This window comes from Watersipora subatra, chromosome 1, assembly GCF_963576615.1.
Source record: "Watersipora subatra chromosome 1, tzWatSuba1.1, whole genome shotgun sequence".
Lineage (NCBI taxonomy): Eukaryota > Metazoa > Bryozoa > Gymnolaemata > Cheilostomatida > Watersiporidae > Watersipora > Watersipora subatra.
Window position 1 is genome coordinate 70629363 of NC_088708.1, and position 14865 is coordinate 70644227.

General features: G+C 35.6%; 1 protein-coding gene across 1 annotated transcript in view; it reads left to right on the plus strand.

The window, feature by feature from the left end:
- The window catches only part of LOC137391010 (uncharacterized), a 90868-nt gene that overhangs the window by 9442 nt on the left and 66561 nt on the right, over positions 1-14865 (plus strand). The window contains exon 3 of the mRNA XM_068077346.1: positions 13772-13941. Coding sequence (XP_067933447.1) covers positions 13772-13941 — 170 coding nt within the window. The remainder of the gene's footprint in view (positions 1-13771; positions 13942-14865) is intronic.

Consider the following 14865-nt stretch of genomic DNA (forward strand, 5'->3'; position numbering starts at 1 on the left):
AAATCTAAACAGATTTTAGCTGTTTGTCATAGAAATAGCTGTATATTTATGAGAAAACGCAGGCCTATTACTTAATTTTGCAAATATTAAAAATGGCTTGGCAGTACCGCGATATTGGGCACAGCCGTACTATCATCAACAAAATCTTTACAAAATAATAACAGTAACATATTGCACATCATCGGCCACTATATACTTCGATTTTGTAAATCTGAATGATTATTCTTATAACTAAATCTTATAATAGTCTTATAAAATCAAATAATTATTCTTATAATTAAATATTGTAATAATCTTATAAGAATCGTTAGAAAATTATATTCGTCATTTCCTTTACTTTTACTGCTTTGGAAATCAGTTGGAATACCAAAGTACTCATTATATGTGTCCAAAATGTCAGAGTTATCTTTAAAATTTGCAAAAGAGAAGCAATTACTTTTCAGTACTTCTACGTTTATTACATAAATCTTCGGCAATTGGACAATGCCCTAGACTGGTGAAATGTGCACGGTTTTCTCGTGAAATGCGCGCGGCTTTATGGTTCTATCATCTGTCGCATGCCGTTATGGGCGTTTTGTTGGCCGGCCTCAATTTTGATTAAAAAAGGCTTGTCAGGTTTTAATGGCAATTTTAGGCCAAATTAACCTTTTTATTTATGTATAACCCAATCAGATGGGTATGTTTTAGGATATTGTCGACACTTTTCAAAGACTTGGCAGCATATTTAAATAGGTTTATATGTGTTTTGTATTATTATGATACTTCAACGATTCCACAGAAAAATGGTTAAATTTTTTGATGGGATTTTGGTACAAGGGTTTGGGTATGGCCCATGATGGATAATTTTCGGGAGATGTGTGCACATATGCATTTATCATAAAGCTCCCAAACACTTGCTTCGCTCGTGTTTGATCGTGGGATTAGTAAGTGTATTCATGAGCACTAAATCTAATATCTTTAGTGTATTCATCAATCTAATCCATTGTATTGCTATATGTTATGGATTAAAAAGAAGCCGTCAAGAACTCATTGTGCATCCGTATCTCGCACACGCGCGCAGGAAATTACATTATAGCCTCAAACAGGGAAATATAATCTGAATGTAAACGCAACAGTATATTTATAGGAGACTCAAAGTAAAAGATAAATTTACCTCAATTCTCCTATCTTCCTCTGTAGCATAACGGTGCTGATGCCTGTCAGCTTTAAATATAAGCTGCCTGCCACAAACGTTGACCACTTGATGCTCAGAAAATTCAGAGTCACCTTCGCAGGAACTGGAAGCATTTTTGCAATTCTGTTGTTCGTCAATAAAATGTGTTGATCGAGTAATTCATTAGAGTAACGATGTTAATTATTTTAGTAGATATCGATGTCGATGCGATCTAATAATAGAGTAAAATCCTTAAATTTGAGATCACAGACAACCCGTTTACGAGTTATAACATTTATTATGACCTATAAAAAAATTCGTGCTGATGATTGGCTAATAACGCGATCTTATATTTATCATTCGTGGATTCTTTTCATATGTATCAATTGTTACGTCACGAATGAAGCACCCGCTGGAATATGTCATAAAAATGACGTCTGAGCTTTTTAAGAGATGGCCTCATTCAAACGCCTATATCTCTGGACAGGGTTAGTCTACAAAGACAAAAATGAAATCAAATTGTAGCTGATGTTTTAGCCTTTTATAGGTCTTAATTTTATTAAATCGACCTTTTTGATGCAACCACATCTTTAAATAGTTATTTTCAACCTCAATCATCTTATTTGAATATAGTTACCGGTACTCATAAATACAGCTAGTCTTATCTAAATAGAGATACTCATATACAACTTTACAATGGGAAAGGTATGATCTAATTGTCTTTCATCAACGCTTGGTCGCTAAGAGCCAGTCAGGCATACAAACATTAGTTAACATTTTTGGTTGTTTGATTTGTGACACCTCACTCGCATAACCTTCACCAACCGCAATTGTATAACAAGATGAATTGCTACTCAGCTACAGTGCAAGATACTCTACTGCAAACAAATATGCAGATCATAAAATTGTAATGAAAACACCAGCCATTTGTAATCCTTAAAGCTACTTCCCTCTATCTCAGTAATATTAAGTTGATGTTCTGCCAAAATATAGATTATTGAATCTAGCGAGTGACGTAGTGATTTACTCTGTACATTATTATTATTGTAGCAAGTAATAAAAACATAAGGTTTACTCTAACTTACACTAATTATAGTTTGAATGAATTAAATATATATTTCTATTAATTCTTTGTTATAATTGTAATTTTTAGCAGCGGTTTTTATTTTTATCTACTCGCATAAGTGCTTATCTTTATGATCATAATCTACTATATAAACGGCAATCATTGTCTTTCTATCTGTCTGTCCGCTTTATAGAGTATCGTACTTTTCGGACGATTACCCGCTACTAGGTATCTAGGGCGCATTAATGGGAATCGACGGTTAATACACGCCTCTATACATAACCTATTCATCGGTTTTACACAAAAACACGTCATCTCCGGTTAGCGCACACCTTTTTACGGCGCCACATGACACTGGTGCGTTTGAAACAGAAAAATTGTTGCCGTGTTAAAAAGCACCGTCCTCAGTTCGGCAGCCTATACAGCTATACAAATGTACTAATCATTAAATAAAATAAATTAATGAATAGTAATTTGCATGCGATTAATTTTTACTGCCAACGTGTACCGAGAAGGTCACGCGAACGTTGGTTTCTTGCGGTCACTGGAAAACGCAGTTCTCTCCTACTAAATTTCTACATAAAAAAGGTAAGTATTTCTTAATCAATGTTGTATTGTCTATGAATTGCCACACTTCCACTACATAACCCTTTCACTTGCGTTCGTGTACAAATTTAGCTATCGACCTACTGCCAGCCATTTTGCCAATATTGCTTAATATGTATACATTATTTTTTCAATTTCAAACTCGATCTAGAACGTTTGTTTTGGTTATATATTTCATTTTGCCAACATGTTAACAAACACTGCTATACAAAAAATTCGTTGTGTCTATACTTTGTGCGTTTAATTATCTGTGTAATCACAAAAATCTGAATCGTCTATAATTTCATCAACATAAGTAGTGATTTGTTTTTTTAACTCCGACGCATTTAATGAACTCGCACAAAAATCTTCATTTTTAAGTTGGAAATTCTCAAACGGAGATTTAAAATTAAATTTTGGGATAATTTTATAGAGAAATCTTTGGACAACGCTGTCACTACTATAGAAGTCTTAAAGATTGTTGGTTATGTTATCAACGAATAATAAAATTCAGTTGCTAGCAATTGCTGGGAAAGTCGCAAATATGCGTCTACGGCGGTCGACCATAGAAAACGCATAAATGAGTCTACTTCGGTGAAAGGGTTAAAAACGTTGGATTTGCCACTGTTTGTGATAGTAAACATGTTGATTTCCTTCCGCCGCTGAGTTACTTTTACTTATTTTCTAGCTACGAGTACTACAGAACTACAGCTACTACAGAACTTGCACGGGCACTCCTAGCGTTGCGCTAGGCAACGGTGAGAAGAAAGCGAGCAGTGTATATTGCAAAAAAAGCACACCATCTCATTCAATTTTGAAATGCTTGAAGCAGTGCAATGCCTTCCAAAAAGCCTACTGCCCAAACGCAAGAACAGATTGATTCCCGTAGAGAAAGAGACCGAATTCGCAAAGCAGCAGCTAGACGAGCAGAAACTGCAGAGCAAACACAGCTACGCCCACAACGAAGCGGAACTGCTACTGCAGCTGCTAGAAGTGCAGAAACTGCAGAGCAAACACAGCTACGCCTGCAACGAAACAGAATAGCTACTGCATCTGCTAGAAGTGCAGAAACTGCAGAGCAAACACAGCTACGCCTACAACGAAACAGGATAGCAGCTGCTAGAAGAGCAGAAACCGCTGAACAAACACAGGTACATCGATAGCAGGCCAGAATAGATGCTGCAGCCGCTAGAAGTGCAGAGACTACTGAACCGACCCAGCAGTGACTCAAACGGCTCAGAGCAGCCGCTACTTCGGCCAGACGTGCAGAAACCTCCGAGCAGATGCAGCGGCGACAAGAACATGATCACTAGCTACAACAGCTGCTCGGCGAGCTGCATTTTCTGAGCAGATGAAACGGCGACAACAGCGAGCTGCACTAACTACAACAGCTGCTACCAGGCGCCGCGTATGGACAGAACACTTCGCACTTGACTACAGTCCTGCAACGCAGTATAGGGCTGAATTTTTCTATGGGACGAATGTCCAAAAATGCTCCAGATGTAATGCCTTACGTTGGAAAGGCGAGAGGCCATGTATGTAGTTTATATAATAGATTTTATTGATAATAAATTTTATCAACAACCGCATTACTGCTGCACAGTTTGTATATACCATGTCAAAACACAGGCTATACACGAAGAACTGGTGAGTCATGATTAGTTTTTCAAGCATGTAGAAGTCTCAATTCAATAAATTCTGGTGATAGCTAAGCAGTGCAATAGCAAAATATTTTCTAGAATTTCTTAAAATATGTAAAACTTTTCAATACTGCCAGTTTGAAGAACCTCAGTTTGCCTAGCAATGTCAATTTCATTATTAGTTCTGTGTACAAAATTAGGACAATTCCGATTTGATTGGTTCGAGACTGATGCATTGTAGATTAGCTGTAAAACCCATTGCATATTTCCATTGGTCTTTCCAACATTATTGACATGTACAACTGCATATGTGTATGCAGTCAGATCAGCACAAAAATTTCAGTAGGTTGCAGATTTGGAGTTGTTTTACAGTGTGAAAGACAACTCTCAATAAAACTATTGCTTTACGTAAATCTGTTCCCGAACACGGGTAATGCAGCTAGTATTCATATAAATGGCTGTTGGTTTATCATAAGATTACACATCAGTTATTGTCTACGCTTAAAGTAACCCTAAATTCAAGTTCAGACAAAATAATCATATACCTATGTTAAGTGTATCACTACACTGTGTGTTTGTAGGTTGTTTGTTATAACCAAGTGATCAGTAATGAACATGAACCTGACGATGAAATAATTTTCTCTAAGCAAGATGCTGTCTGCACTGCAGAAGTGTTTGAAGTTACTTTTACTGTTACCCCAAGCTCTCCCGCTCTATACCGGTGCTCAGCTCGCTTCATCGGAAGAGGAGGAAACACACATTTTGTAGAGTACCCACTACACATTTACAATAGTAAGTAAAGGGCTAGTGTATATAAGTTCCTTACTATTTTAATGATATATATTTTCTGAGTCTTTTCAGCATATTTATGCTATGCACACATTTCCACACATTTGCCACCCTTAGTTGTATCAGAAAATTAAAAGCGTTTTTAAGGTATTCATGCTAAATAGCATTTCAATGCCTTGTCAACAAGTCTAAATGCTCCCAGATTATAACATACCGTGAAACCTCTAAATGAACGCAATGGCATTCTATTTTTCAACCTTTCCTCTTTGGTGGCAGTCAATTGGAGGCGACGTTCAAAGAGAGGCTGGTGGTCTATTTTTTAAATGGCTCATCAGAATTTCCGGAGGATAAATTTAGCCCTATTACGGGCGAAGCGGATGTTGCCTATATTTTGCCCCCTTTTTCCCGTGGACCAATATTAAACATTTTGAATGCAATAAATCTGCCAATTTACCTCTAACTTGTCAAAGATCCCTTAATAAATGTGCATCAAGAAACTGAGAAATAGCTTTACCAGTTGATATCTATTGCTTGCAATCGACCTGCGATTATATTATAACCTCTGTACTTTGCAATTTGTTGGCATTCTCAATTTTTATTTCATTCTCAAGTTGAAGATATATTTTTATTTTGTATCTATATTAAACTAGAAATTCTCTTGTCATATTGGCCACGACCTGATAATGGAATAAGTGATAATGGAAAAAAAGGTAGTGCTGGTTGTTGAAAAAGTAGTTGTCAGCAGGAATTGACAGAGTATAGTGTAAATGAGAGTTGTTCGAGATGATATAAAATAAATTTGAGAGAGCACGATTTCAAAAAGGAAATTCTAGTAATCTAGGAATTTGACAGGGGAACTTTTTGGCACATATGACATAAATGTAGTTGTATTTGAGCATTGTATGTAATGGAATGTTTCTCATTACATCCAGTACATGTGAGCTGTGATATTTTGTTGTCAAGTCTGCCTAGAAAGTTGTTACGCAGTTCTTGAACATCAGGACAATCTAAAGATTGAAAATGAGGAATGTGATGAAGGGGGGCAGCATTAGGAGGAGCAATATTGTTTTGTGCAATATTTTCATGGTCAATGATGTCCATAAAATCATGATCATCATCTGGAAACAAATGGGCTGCCAAGTCCATATCATTTACATCGCCTACAACATCTACTAAAGAATTCTCTGAATCAGATGATTTGTTGTTATTAATTTGTGTAGCGTGTTGTTGAACATTAGCATTTGATGTTGATGGTTGCTGAGAGGACCTTCTATTTATTCTCCTATTGAGCTGTAATAATTGAGAGACATGTAGACGGCCACTGCGTCGGCCACGACATGGTGTTCTGGAAAGTTTTATGTCCATGGTAGTTGTCAAGTTGTTTTGAAATAAAATTCAAAAAGCCAATTATGCCAAACAAAAGGTTGTAAAAAATTCACACATAATCTACTACTATCTCAAACCTATGTTTTACAACACTAAAATAAATATTAATTAAAGCTGTACGCCTAACCTACTGTAATGTATGTAATTTAACAACAGCAATGAGAAAATATGTTTATTATAACTCTGAAATGCAATATTAGAAGTAAAATGGCAAGCTGCAGTGTAATATACACAGTTTGAAAGTTGATTGTGTTGAATGTAGAATGGTTTTGATAGCAATCTAGCAAAAAGCAAGTATGAGCATTCACACATCTGGAAGTTTTCTGCAAACTGGAGCAAAATAAAAAAATGTTTTCGTCATAAAGGGGCGTTGTAGTTCGGCCCTAGCTTGTACATGAGATGTAAAGAATTTTGGCTAACGTTTTAAATAATTTAAGCCACTCATTTTTTATTTTTAGGTTCACAGATTTTTTAAACACATTTTAGAGTATGTCGGTCGAAATACAAATAAAAATAAAAGTGTCAATGTCTGTTGTTTCTTTTTTTTAATGGCAAATTTTCGGTCGAAATTAAAAAATAAAATAGACATACACACGCACACACACACACACATATATATATATATATGTGTGTGTGTGCGTGTGTGTGTGTGCACACACGCACAGATATATAGTGAATGTTTTTGATTTGATATACTGATTAGAATCTAGCATTCCAATGCAGTACTTTCTTCTGTGGAGGCAGGTGGTTGTATGAGCGTGATGCTGTCATGAGCACATCGAGTGCTGACGGGTGTCTGACGTCCGGTTCACATTTGATAGCGTCTGTGCTGTATCCGTCTTCAAGCTCAACAATGATATAGTGGCAGTCAAAGTCTCTGACTATGGTTACCACTGGCATGTCGAGCACTGGTCTAGTACCGGATCGACCCTCCTTCATGAAAGCGAACACAGATTTTATATTTTCTTTGTCCACATTTAGTTCTTGCGATATATAGTCGCCGATGTTCTGTGAATTTGAAAAACCGACTCCATGAAATGATTACTTACCGCTGCAAGAAATGTTGACATAACAGTCCAAAGCCATTTTGCCATCACGGCGGATTCGTTTGTGGTTTATGTTGAGGTAAAGCGGTCGCAATCACATGGAATGTCGTAAAAGATTTCCGTGGTTGAAAGTCAACATGAGTACACACTCAATCGTTTGCATTTACGTTTTTCCTTGACAGATAAGTTGGTGAATTGGATAAGCAACTTCTCAATGGTAATTGCCAGTATCCCAGTCGGAAATTTACAACAAACAGTGTTTACGACATGTTATTCCCCAGTGTTAACTGGGAAAGTCATTTTTTCCGATACCAAGTTTGACCCTTTGTAAATCATCTGTGGTTAGATTGTTGCACATCGTGACCAAACGCAAATGTATACTCGTAATACCAGTGGGAATTTCCTAACCGAATTCGACCGAATGCAGTAGATCTGTTTAATAGTACTGTGTATATAATGCTGTTACAAGCAGGGCTGTATTGTTCATTTTTAGGATGCCTCTGCCAATATCTTGAGCGGCCCCCTTAGGCGACTTGTGAGAGCTGCAGGCCTACGCGGCCGGCGGGGTGGGTTCGGGAGGGGTGCAACGTCCTCCCGAATATTGAAAAAAATTTACAGAACACACACAAGAAACCCTATCTGAGTGCAGTTTTTATTGTATTATTGCAACTTATACAAGCAAGCATACTACTAAAAAAATTTCTTAAAAATCATGAAGATTGCTGTGTATCACCTTCTGTACGAATTATTGAATACATGTCATGTGGTATGTAAACTTGTGCCAGGGGTAAGAAAGAAAAATTTTATGATTATTGATTAAGATTTGATAATAAACTCTAAACAGCAAATCTATAAATAAAAGACTAAAGATTATTTAAAATTGAACATTAGAAGGTTTGTAATTCTGCTGAGAAAAAATAACGGTAGAACAATGAAACTAACTTAAGCTATTTAAATCTACATTATAATAAGAGCACCAGTCACTGAGTGACTCAAAGTTCAATGTGATATCAGAGTTTATTCCTAAAGATTATTTAAATTTGAATATGGTAAATTTTGAGTTTAAAAAAGTTAGAGATTCCCTTACCCTTACCCATGGATAAACAGGGTCAACGAGTGAGCATAAAATAAAAACTATACAAAAAATATTTCCATGCAAATATAGATAATAACATAGCTCACTAAACAAACAAATTATAGACATATACTACGTGACTAGAGCTTGTCAAGCAGATATTAAAAAAGAAACACAAAATTACAAAAAGTTTAAACCAGCTGTTACATGTATGCAGCCCCAGAAAATCCTGAGTTGATTTCCTTGCAATGAAGTAGATGTTTTTTTCACGTAAAGATAGTGTGAAGAAATTAGCAAGCATACTCGATATATGAGCAATAAGAAGAAAGCTCGCAACAAATTTCTTTTTTTCTTGAAAGTTTCAAGATAGTTCTAAACATGGCTGCTTCGCGCAGCGTCGATATAACAATAATAGTAATGATAACGAAAACATTTCAAATACACTTTGCAAATTGTAATCAGTCAAGTGACTATCGTCAGAATAATTCGTCAAACTGCAATAAGGCTAGTAAAGCCAACCAAGAATTATTCTACATTATCCCGTAATTGGCTTCCCATAATTATCAAAATATTCATCTTAAGTGGAAGTAAATGTTTTAAAAGTCCAGAATTTATGGCAGTCGTTAAAATCAAAACTCTTCGTCAGTTCAACAGCGTCTAGCACATTTAAACTTAATCATTATCATTAAATATGTGAATCCAGAACAGACAAAACCGAAAAGTCCGTTTTCCACTCCTTTCTTAGCAGTAAAAATAGTGTCGAAATGGATTCGCTAGGTTTGCAACCACTAGTAATATCCTGAAAACGGGCTCTGCACGATACCTTCACACCTTTCGTCCGAGCATTGTCGACACTAAACAACAAGAAAATCACCGTTTGGCCGTTCTGGGTGCTGAAATTTTGCCTCTGCACAGCAGAGGCCGCCTCATAGAACAATACGGCCCTGGTTACAAGAAAGCTAACGTTACGTTTTCAAAAAAAACATTAATCAGCAAATTGCAAGTTTCGGCAGTTCAAATAAAAATAAAAGTACACATACACTTTTTTTTCAGCGGTAGTTTTTATCTCGCGTCGGCGGATCCGTGAACCTAATAATCAAAAATGAGTGGCCTAATGAAACCTTCGGTAATTGGGAAAAACCTATAGGCTGATCAAACATCAATATGGGTTTCAAAAAAGGAAAGGCACACATCAAGCTCTAATACATTTTTCAAATCAGTCTTTTTCTGCTTTAAATGGAAAAAACATTGTCCTAGGTATTTTTATTGACTTCTTAAAAGCTTTCGACACCATAAATCACTCTAATTTGCTTCAACAACTCACAGCTTATAATTTTTCATGTAGCACTGTCGAACTATTTAAAGTCGTTTGCTGATGATACAAATCTGTTTTTTACTGACAAAAAATTAAATGATAATATCCATGAAATCAGTTCAGCTTTAGGTAGAGCTCAAAATTTGTGTACTGCAAACAAACTAACTTTTAACATTGATAAAACAAATTTTATAGTAATCAAAAATCATCAAAATAAATTCGAACTTAGCCAAAATATAAGTATCAACGGTAATCCAATAAATAATGTGACAAATGTGAAATTCTTAAAAGTAGTTATTAACAACTCATTAAACTGGTCTTCTCATATTGATTATTTAAGAAGTCAACTGCATAAAAGTTTCGGTATAATTTTCAAAGCCTCAGAAATTTTTCTAACTGACATTTTGATATTGCTTTATAGCAGTTTAATAAACAGTAAACTAATTTATTGTTTAGAAGCATTCGGCAATGCTGCAGAGTATCATTTGAATAAAATATTTCTGATTCAGAAGCGTCTAATGCGAATAATCCTCCATAAAAAATTCAAAGACCACACAGTTGATCTGTTCAAAAAGGCTAATGTTCTTCCAATTAAAGAGTTATACAAACTCTGTTTAGGTATTCTCGCTCATTCATCATTCTACTCTGACACTCATGTTCTGCAACACTCTTATGCTACTCGTTATTGTTCCTATGCCTTACTTTACCTTAAGTCTACATCTACAGCTGTACATCGACAGGTAACTTACCAGTTGTCCAGTATTTGGAATGACTTACCAATATCGACCAGGTACATTGAAAATTCAAATAGTTTTAGGATTGCTTTAAAAAGGCATCTGATTGACTCATTGGGATGGCTTTAGGTCTTAATATGTTAACATTTTTACATTAAGAAAATTGTCAACTCGGCCCTGCACATTGATTAGCCCTGCTACTGTGCACATGGGCCTTCATCACTCCCTATTGTATTATGATTGCTTATTCATTATATGTATATTTATTTAGTTTATGTCTCTGTGTGCATCTATTTTTATGACGAAAATAAACTATAACAACAGAAACAACAATAATTATGGAAGAACATACCTGCACTGCAAATCAACTCCATACCATAATGTCCAGATCAGAATCATTATCGTTATCAACTTTGGTATTTGATGTTGATGGAGTTGATGTCAATGTAAAAAGACTGTAGGAGAGATTTGTGCGATGACGACGCCATGCCGAATAACTGGTGAAAACCTTGAATAATTTTGTAAAAAAGTGTGATGCATTGACAATGGAGTTAACTCGAAGCCCTGGCGATGATTTTTAAAAAGTTTTGGAACTCTGCTATGTTTAATATTTCTGCTTAGTGACTAGTTTTTAATTTGAGGCAGTAGTTATTCTTCTTTGTGTTTAAAAATATAACTAATTATTCACGGATTTTATAGTTCGCGAATTTAATTATTCGCGGAATTGACTGTTCACGAAATTGCGAATTTCTACATCCGTTGTATATTTTCATTCTGTAGGGTATTTCTACGGCGTTGCTTTTCAAGTTCCACCTACTAACGTAAATTTAAACCGTTTTTTATATATGTAGGCTACTTCAAAGTAGAAAGACCACGTTAAACAGAGAGCTACTACTAGCCTGAGACCGTTATTGATTATTGCTCGGGGTTGCTTTCCAAGTTTCAACGAAAAAAATGAAAAGCTTTGGAATTCGACAACGGGAGAATTAACTGTTAATGATATAAATGATTCATTATTAATAATTAATGATAATATGTGCTCGAAAAGATCAAATAATGTCAAAGTAGAGGTCAATTGGAGGTGACGTTCAATTGGAGAGTGGTGCTCTATGATTGGAGGTGGCGTTCAAATAGAGGTGGCGTTCAAATTGAGGTTTTACGGTAATTGTTCATTGCCCGGGATTTCTTTCATTATCAATTGGATAGCCCTCAGGTGAGTGTTTAAGAGGCTGGTTCACAGGAGCCAGATGAAGTTTTGAAACCCAATACTTTTAGCGACCTGACAGGATCCACGGAGCATATGTGTGTGAAGTTTGAATAAAATCGCCCAGAAAATGTTGAAATGCGTCACATTCAGGCAGACTAGCAGAAAGGCACGAGACAAAGTGGGATATATTAATCTAGATTTTAATTTAATGGATCAATGCCTTTCGAATACAGGGGAAGTAGCATTCTCGTACGCTTCGGTTCTCGAACGCTTCGGTTTGACCGACTCGGTTTTCAACAAAAAATTTGAAATTTGTTCGTCTCGGATCTCTAACATAAATTCAGTTCTTGACCAAAGCATGCGCATTGGATTTAAACGTTCGGAGCAGCTCCGTAAACAGCATGGAAACATTTGTTTTCATAGAAAACATGGAATCATATGCTTCATAAATTCTTTACAAAAAGGAAGGAACCATCTGGGATGACGTTTACTCTACCGTAAAGATCTGTTAGGGAGACAACTCCTCCAATCGAGTTGCCGTAAATTGCTTTGGAAAAAGATTATTCTTCAAAGATGTAAAGTAAGCCCGCCATTGCTGCTTACATTTTCTTTTTTTACATGTTTTTGATGTAACTGATCTGTTGCATTTTTTGCTGTTTCATTATCAATTTCCGCAGTTTTTGGTATTGCATCTTAATCTTTAATGTTTTTGATGATTTAAGAGCAAAACATACGAAATGTACATTTTTTGTTTTCTATTTTTATCATCATAGATAGAAAATATTCTACTAAAGTTCAACACAATCTTTATCTACCCGTTTTTATCTATAGCTTGCAGTATGCAGTACAGTTTATGGTTAAAAATGTTCAAAATTACTTTACCGAAATTGTTTTCTTGACTTGGAACAGGTTAAAACTTACATACGTTAATTCTAATGGGAAAAGTTGTTTCAAATCTCGAACAACTCCGTTTTCAAAAAACCTTCGGGAACCGATTATCAACATGTGATCAACATTGCAAACAGCTATCTTGAAATACTTTTTATATCACCGGGTTCAATTTTATGAGTACTTAGCATAGATGTCCTTAAGTCAGCAGCTTTTCGTCTATCCGAGCTGTTCTTGCATGATCGTAAAGATCAAAATTGTCAAACAGTATCCATCCTACGCTGACAAAGTGTCATACAAGGAATACTCTAGAAGCTTTGTGTTTTGATTTTGTAGATAACTATTAAACTGGTTGAAGTTGCACATATTTATAATTAACTATGAAAACGGCTCCACCCAATGTACACAGTGCAGTATCATAAGGCTCGTTACAAATTTTATAGAGCTAAGCTACCAAGATACCTATCTATCAAAATTAGTTAGACTAAGTACTGTCAAAAACATTGGCTTTTATAATGCCTATAATTCTGCATGTCATTAACATCCATTTTGCTAAGCATAATGCTGTTGTTTAATTTGAGTCGTAAGCGTACCTTTACAAAATGTTTTGTTGAAGACTATTTGATTGCCCTATTCGAATTACAGATAAGCAGCGCTTTTTTGTAAAGCAAAAACAAAATACAATGGCGCTTTCTTTCAGTGAAATGTGTAGGGCCCGTTGAAATGAACGCTTCAAGTTTTGCTTATCCCAAAGAATAGTTACTCCGCTATTTTGAACACTGCAGCATGGAGCATTGATTGCTGAGGTTCCATTAACCTAGAGAACCTGTTTAAGGTTTGTTAACTTATCTTTTGCTTACCTTTTGCTCAGTGATGATTACTTTTAGCAATCGGGGAAGAACTCTCAATAACTGCTCGACATACCAGTGGAGAGCCTGTTATTGATGGTAGCGTGAAAGAAGGGGAAGACGTGATACTTATGTGTCAATTCAATTCGGAGCCAGTTTATTGTTCAATTAGTGTCTTCCAAGAAAGAACTGATGCATGGAATCCTCAGGTAAGGTTCTTTTACTGTTTCGATGGTAAGTTCCACTGGTCATTTTGTACATAAGCATAAAAAAGCATTTTTTTCTTGTTATCACTCGACTGAGTTGCAGTTTGTGAGCTCATATAAAATCCAAATACAGTCAAACTCGGATAACTCGCATTCGTATAGCTCGAACACATGGTTAACTCGAATTGATTTGTTTGGTTCATTTCCACGCAATGATAAATTGCTTTAGATAACTCGACCTCAACTTCATTAACTCAAATATTTTTTGCCCAACGGCTACCGAGACGGTTTTTATCGCTTTAGAATATCACTTTATTCCAAGCCATAGAGAGAAACCTCAACTTTTAGTACTTCTTCGGCATTGTTATTTGTTGTTATATTGTTGTATATTTTCTTTAACCACTTTTCTAAAAGTTTGCAAAACATCAAATTTTACCAAACATCCGCTTAGTGATAGCTCTTTGGAAGCAAGGAAAAGCGAGGTAACCTTCAGATAAACTAAAAGATAAATCGGCAAAATTGATCTTGGTTAAAACGTTCCAAAAAAGATATCTTTTCTTCTGAGCATTTTAACAGCGATCAAGTTTTGCCAATTTTAATCAGAAAACGTCCTAGCAGTCACATCACCTAAAACAACCAACAAATTTCAAGTGATAAAAAAGTATCTATACTTTGGGATGAAATCTTTTTAAAGTTTACATTAAAAGCATTTTATTTGCAACAAGCCATCTACGCTTGTGACTTATATAAAGTTTGTATATGTACATGTATCTACTAATAAATATATGGACTTGGGACAGTCCTCTGGTAACTTGAACACTCTGATAACTCGAACACTTTCGCTCGGTCCCGTGAAGTTTGAGTTTGCCTGTACTTGACTGCCTCTCCATAAATACTCATCAGTTCATATAGTAATTAGAATAGATC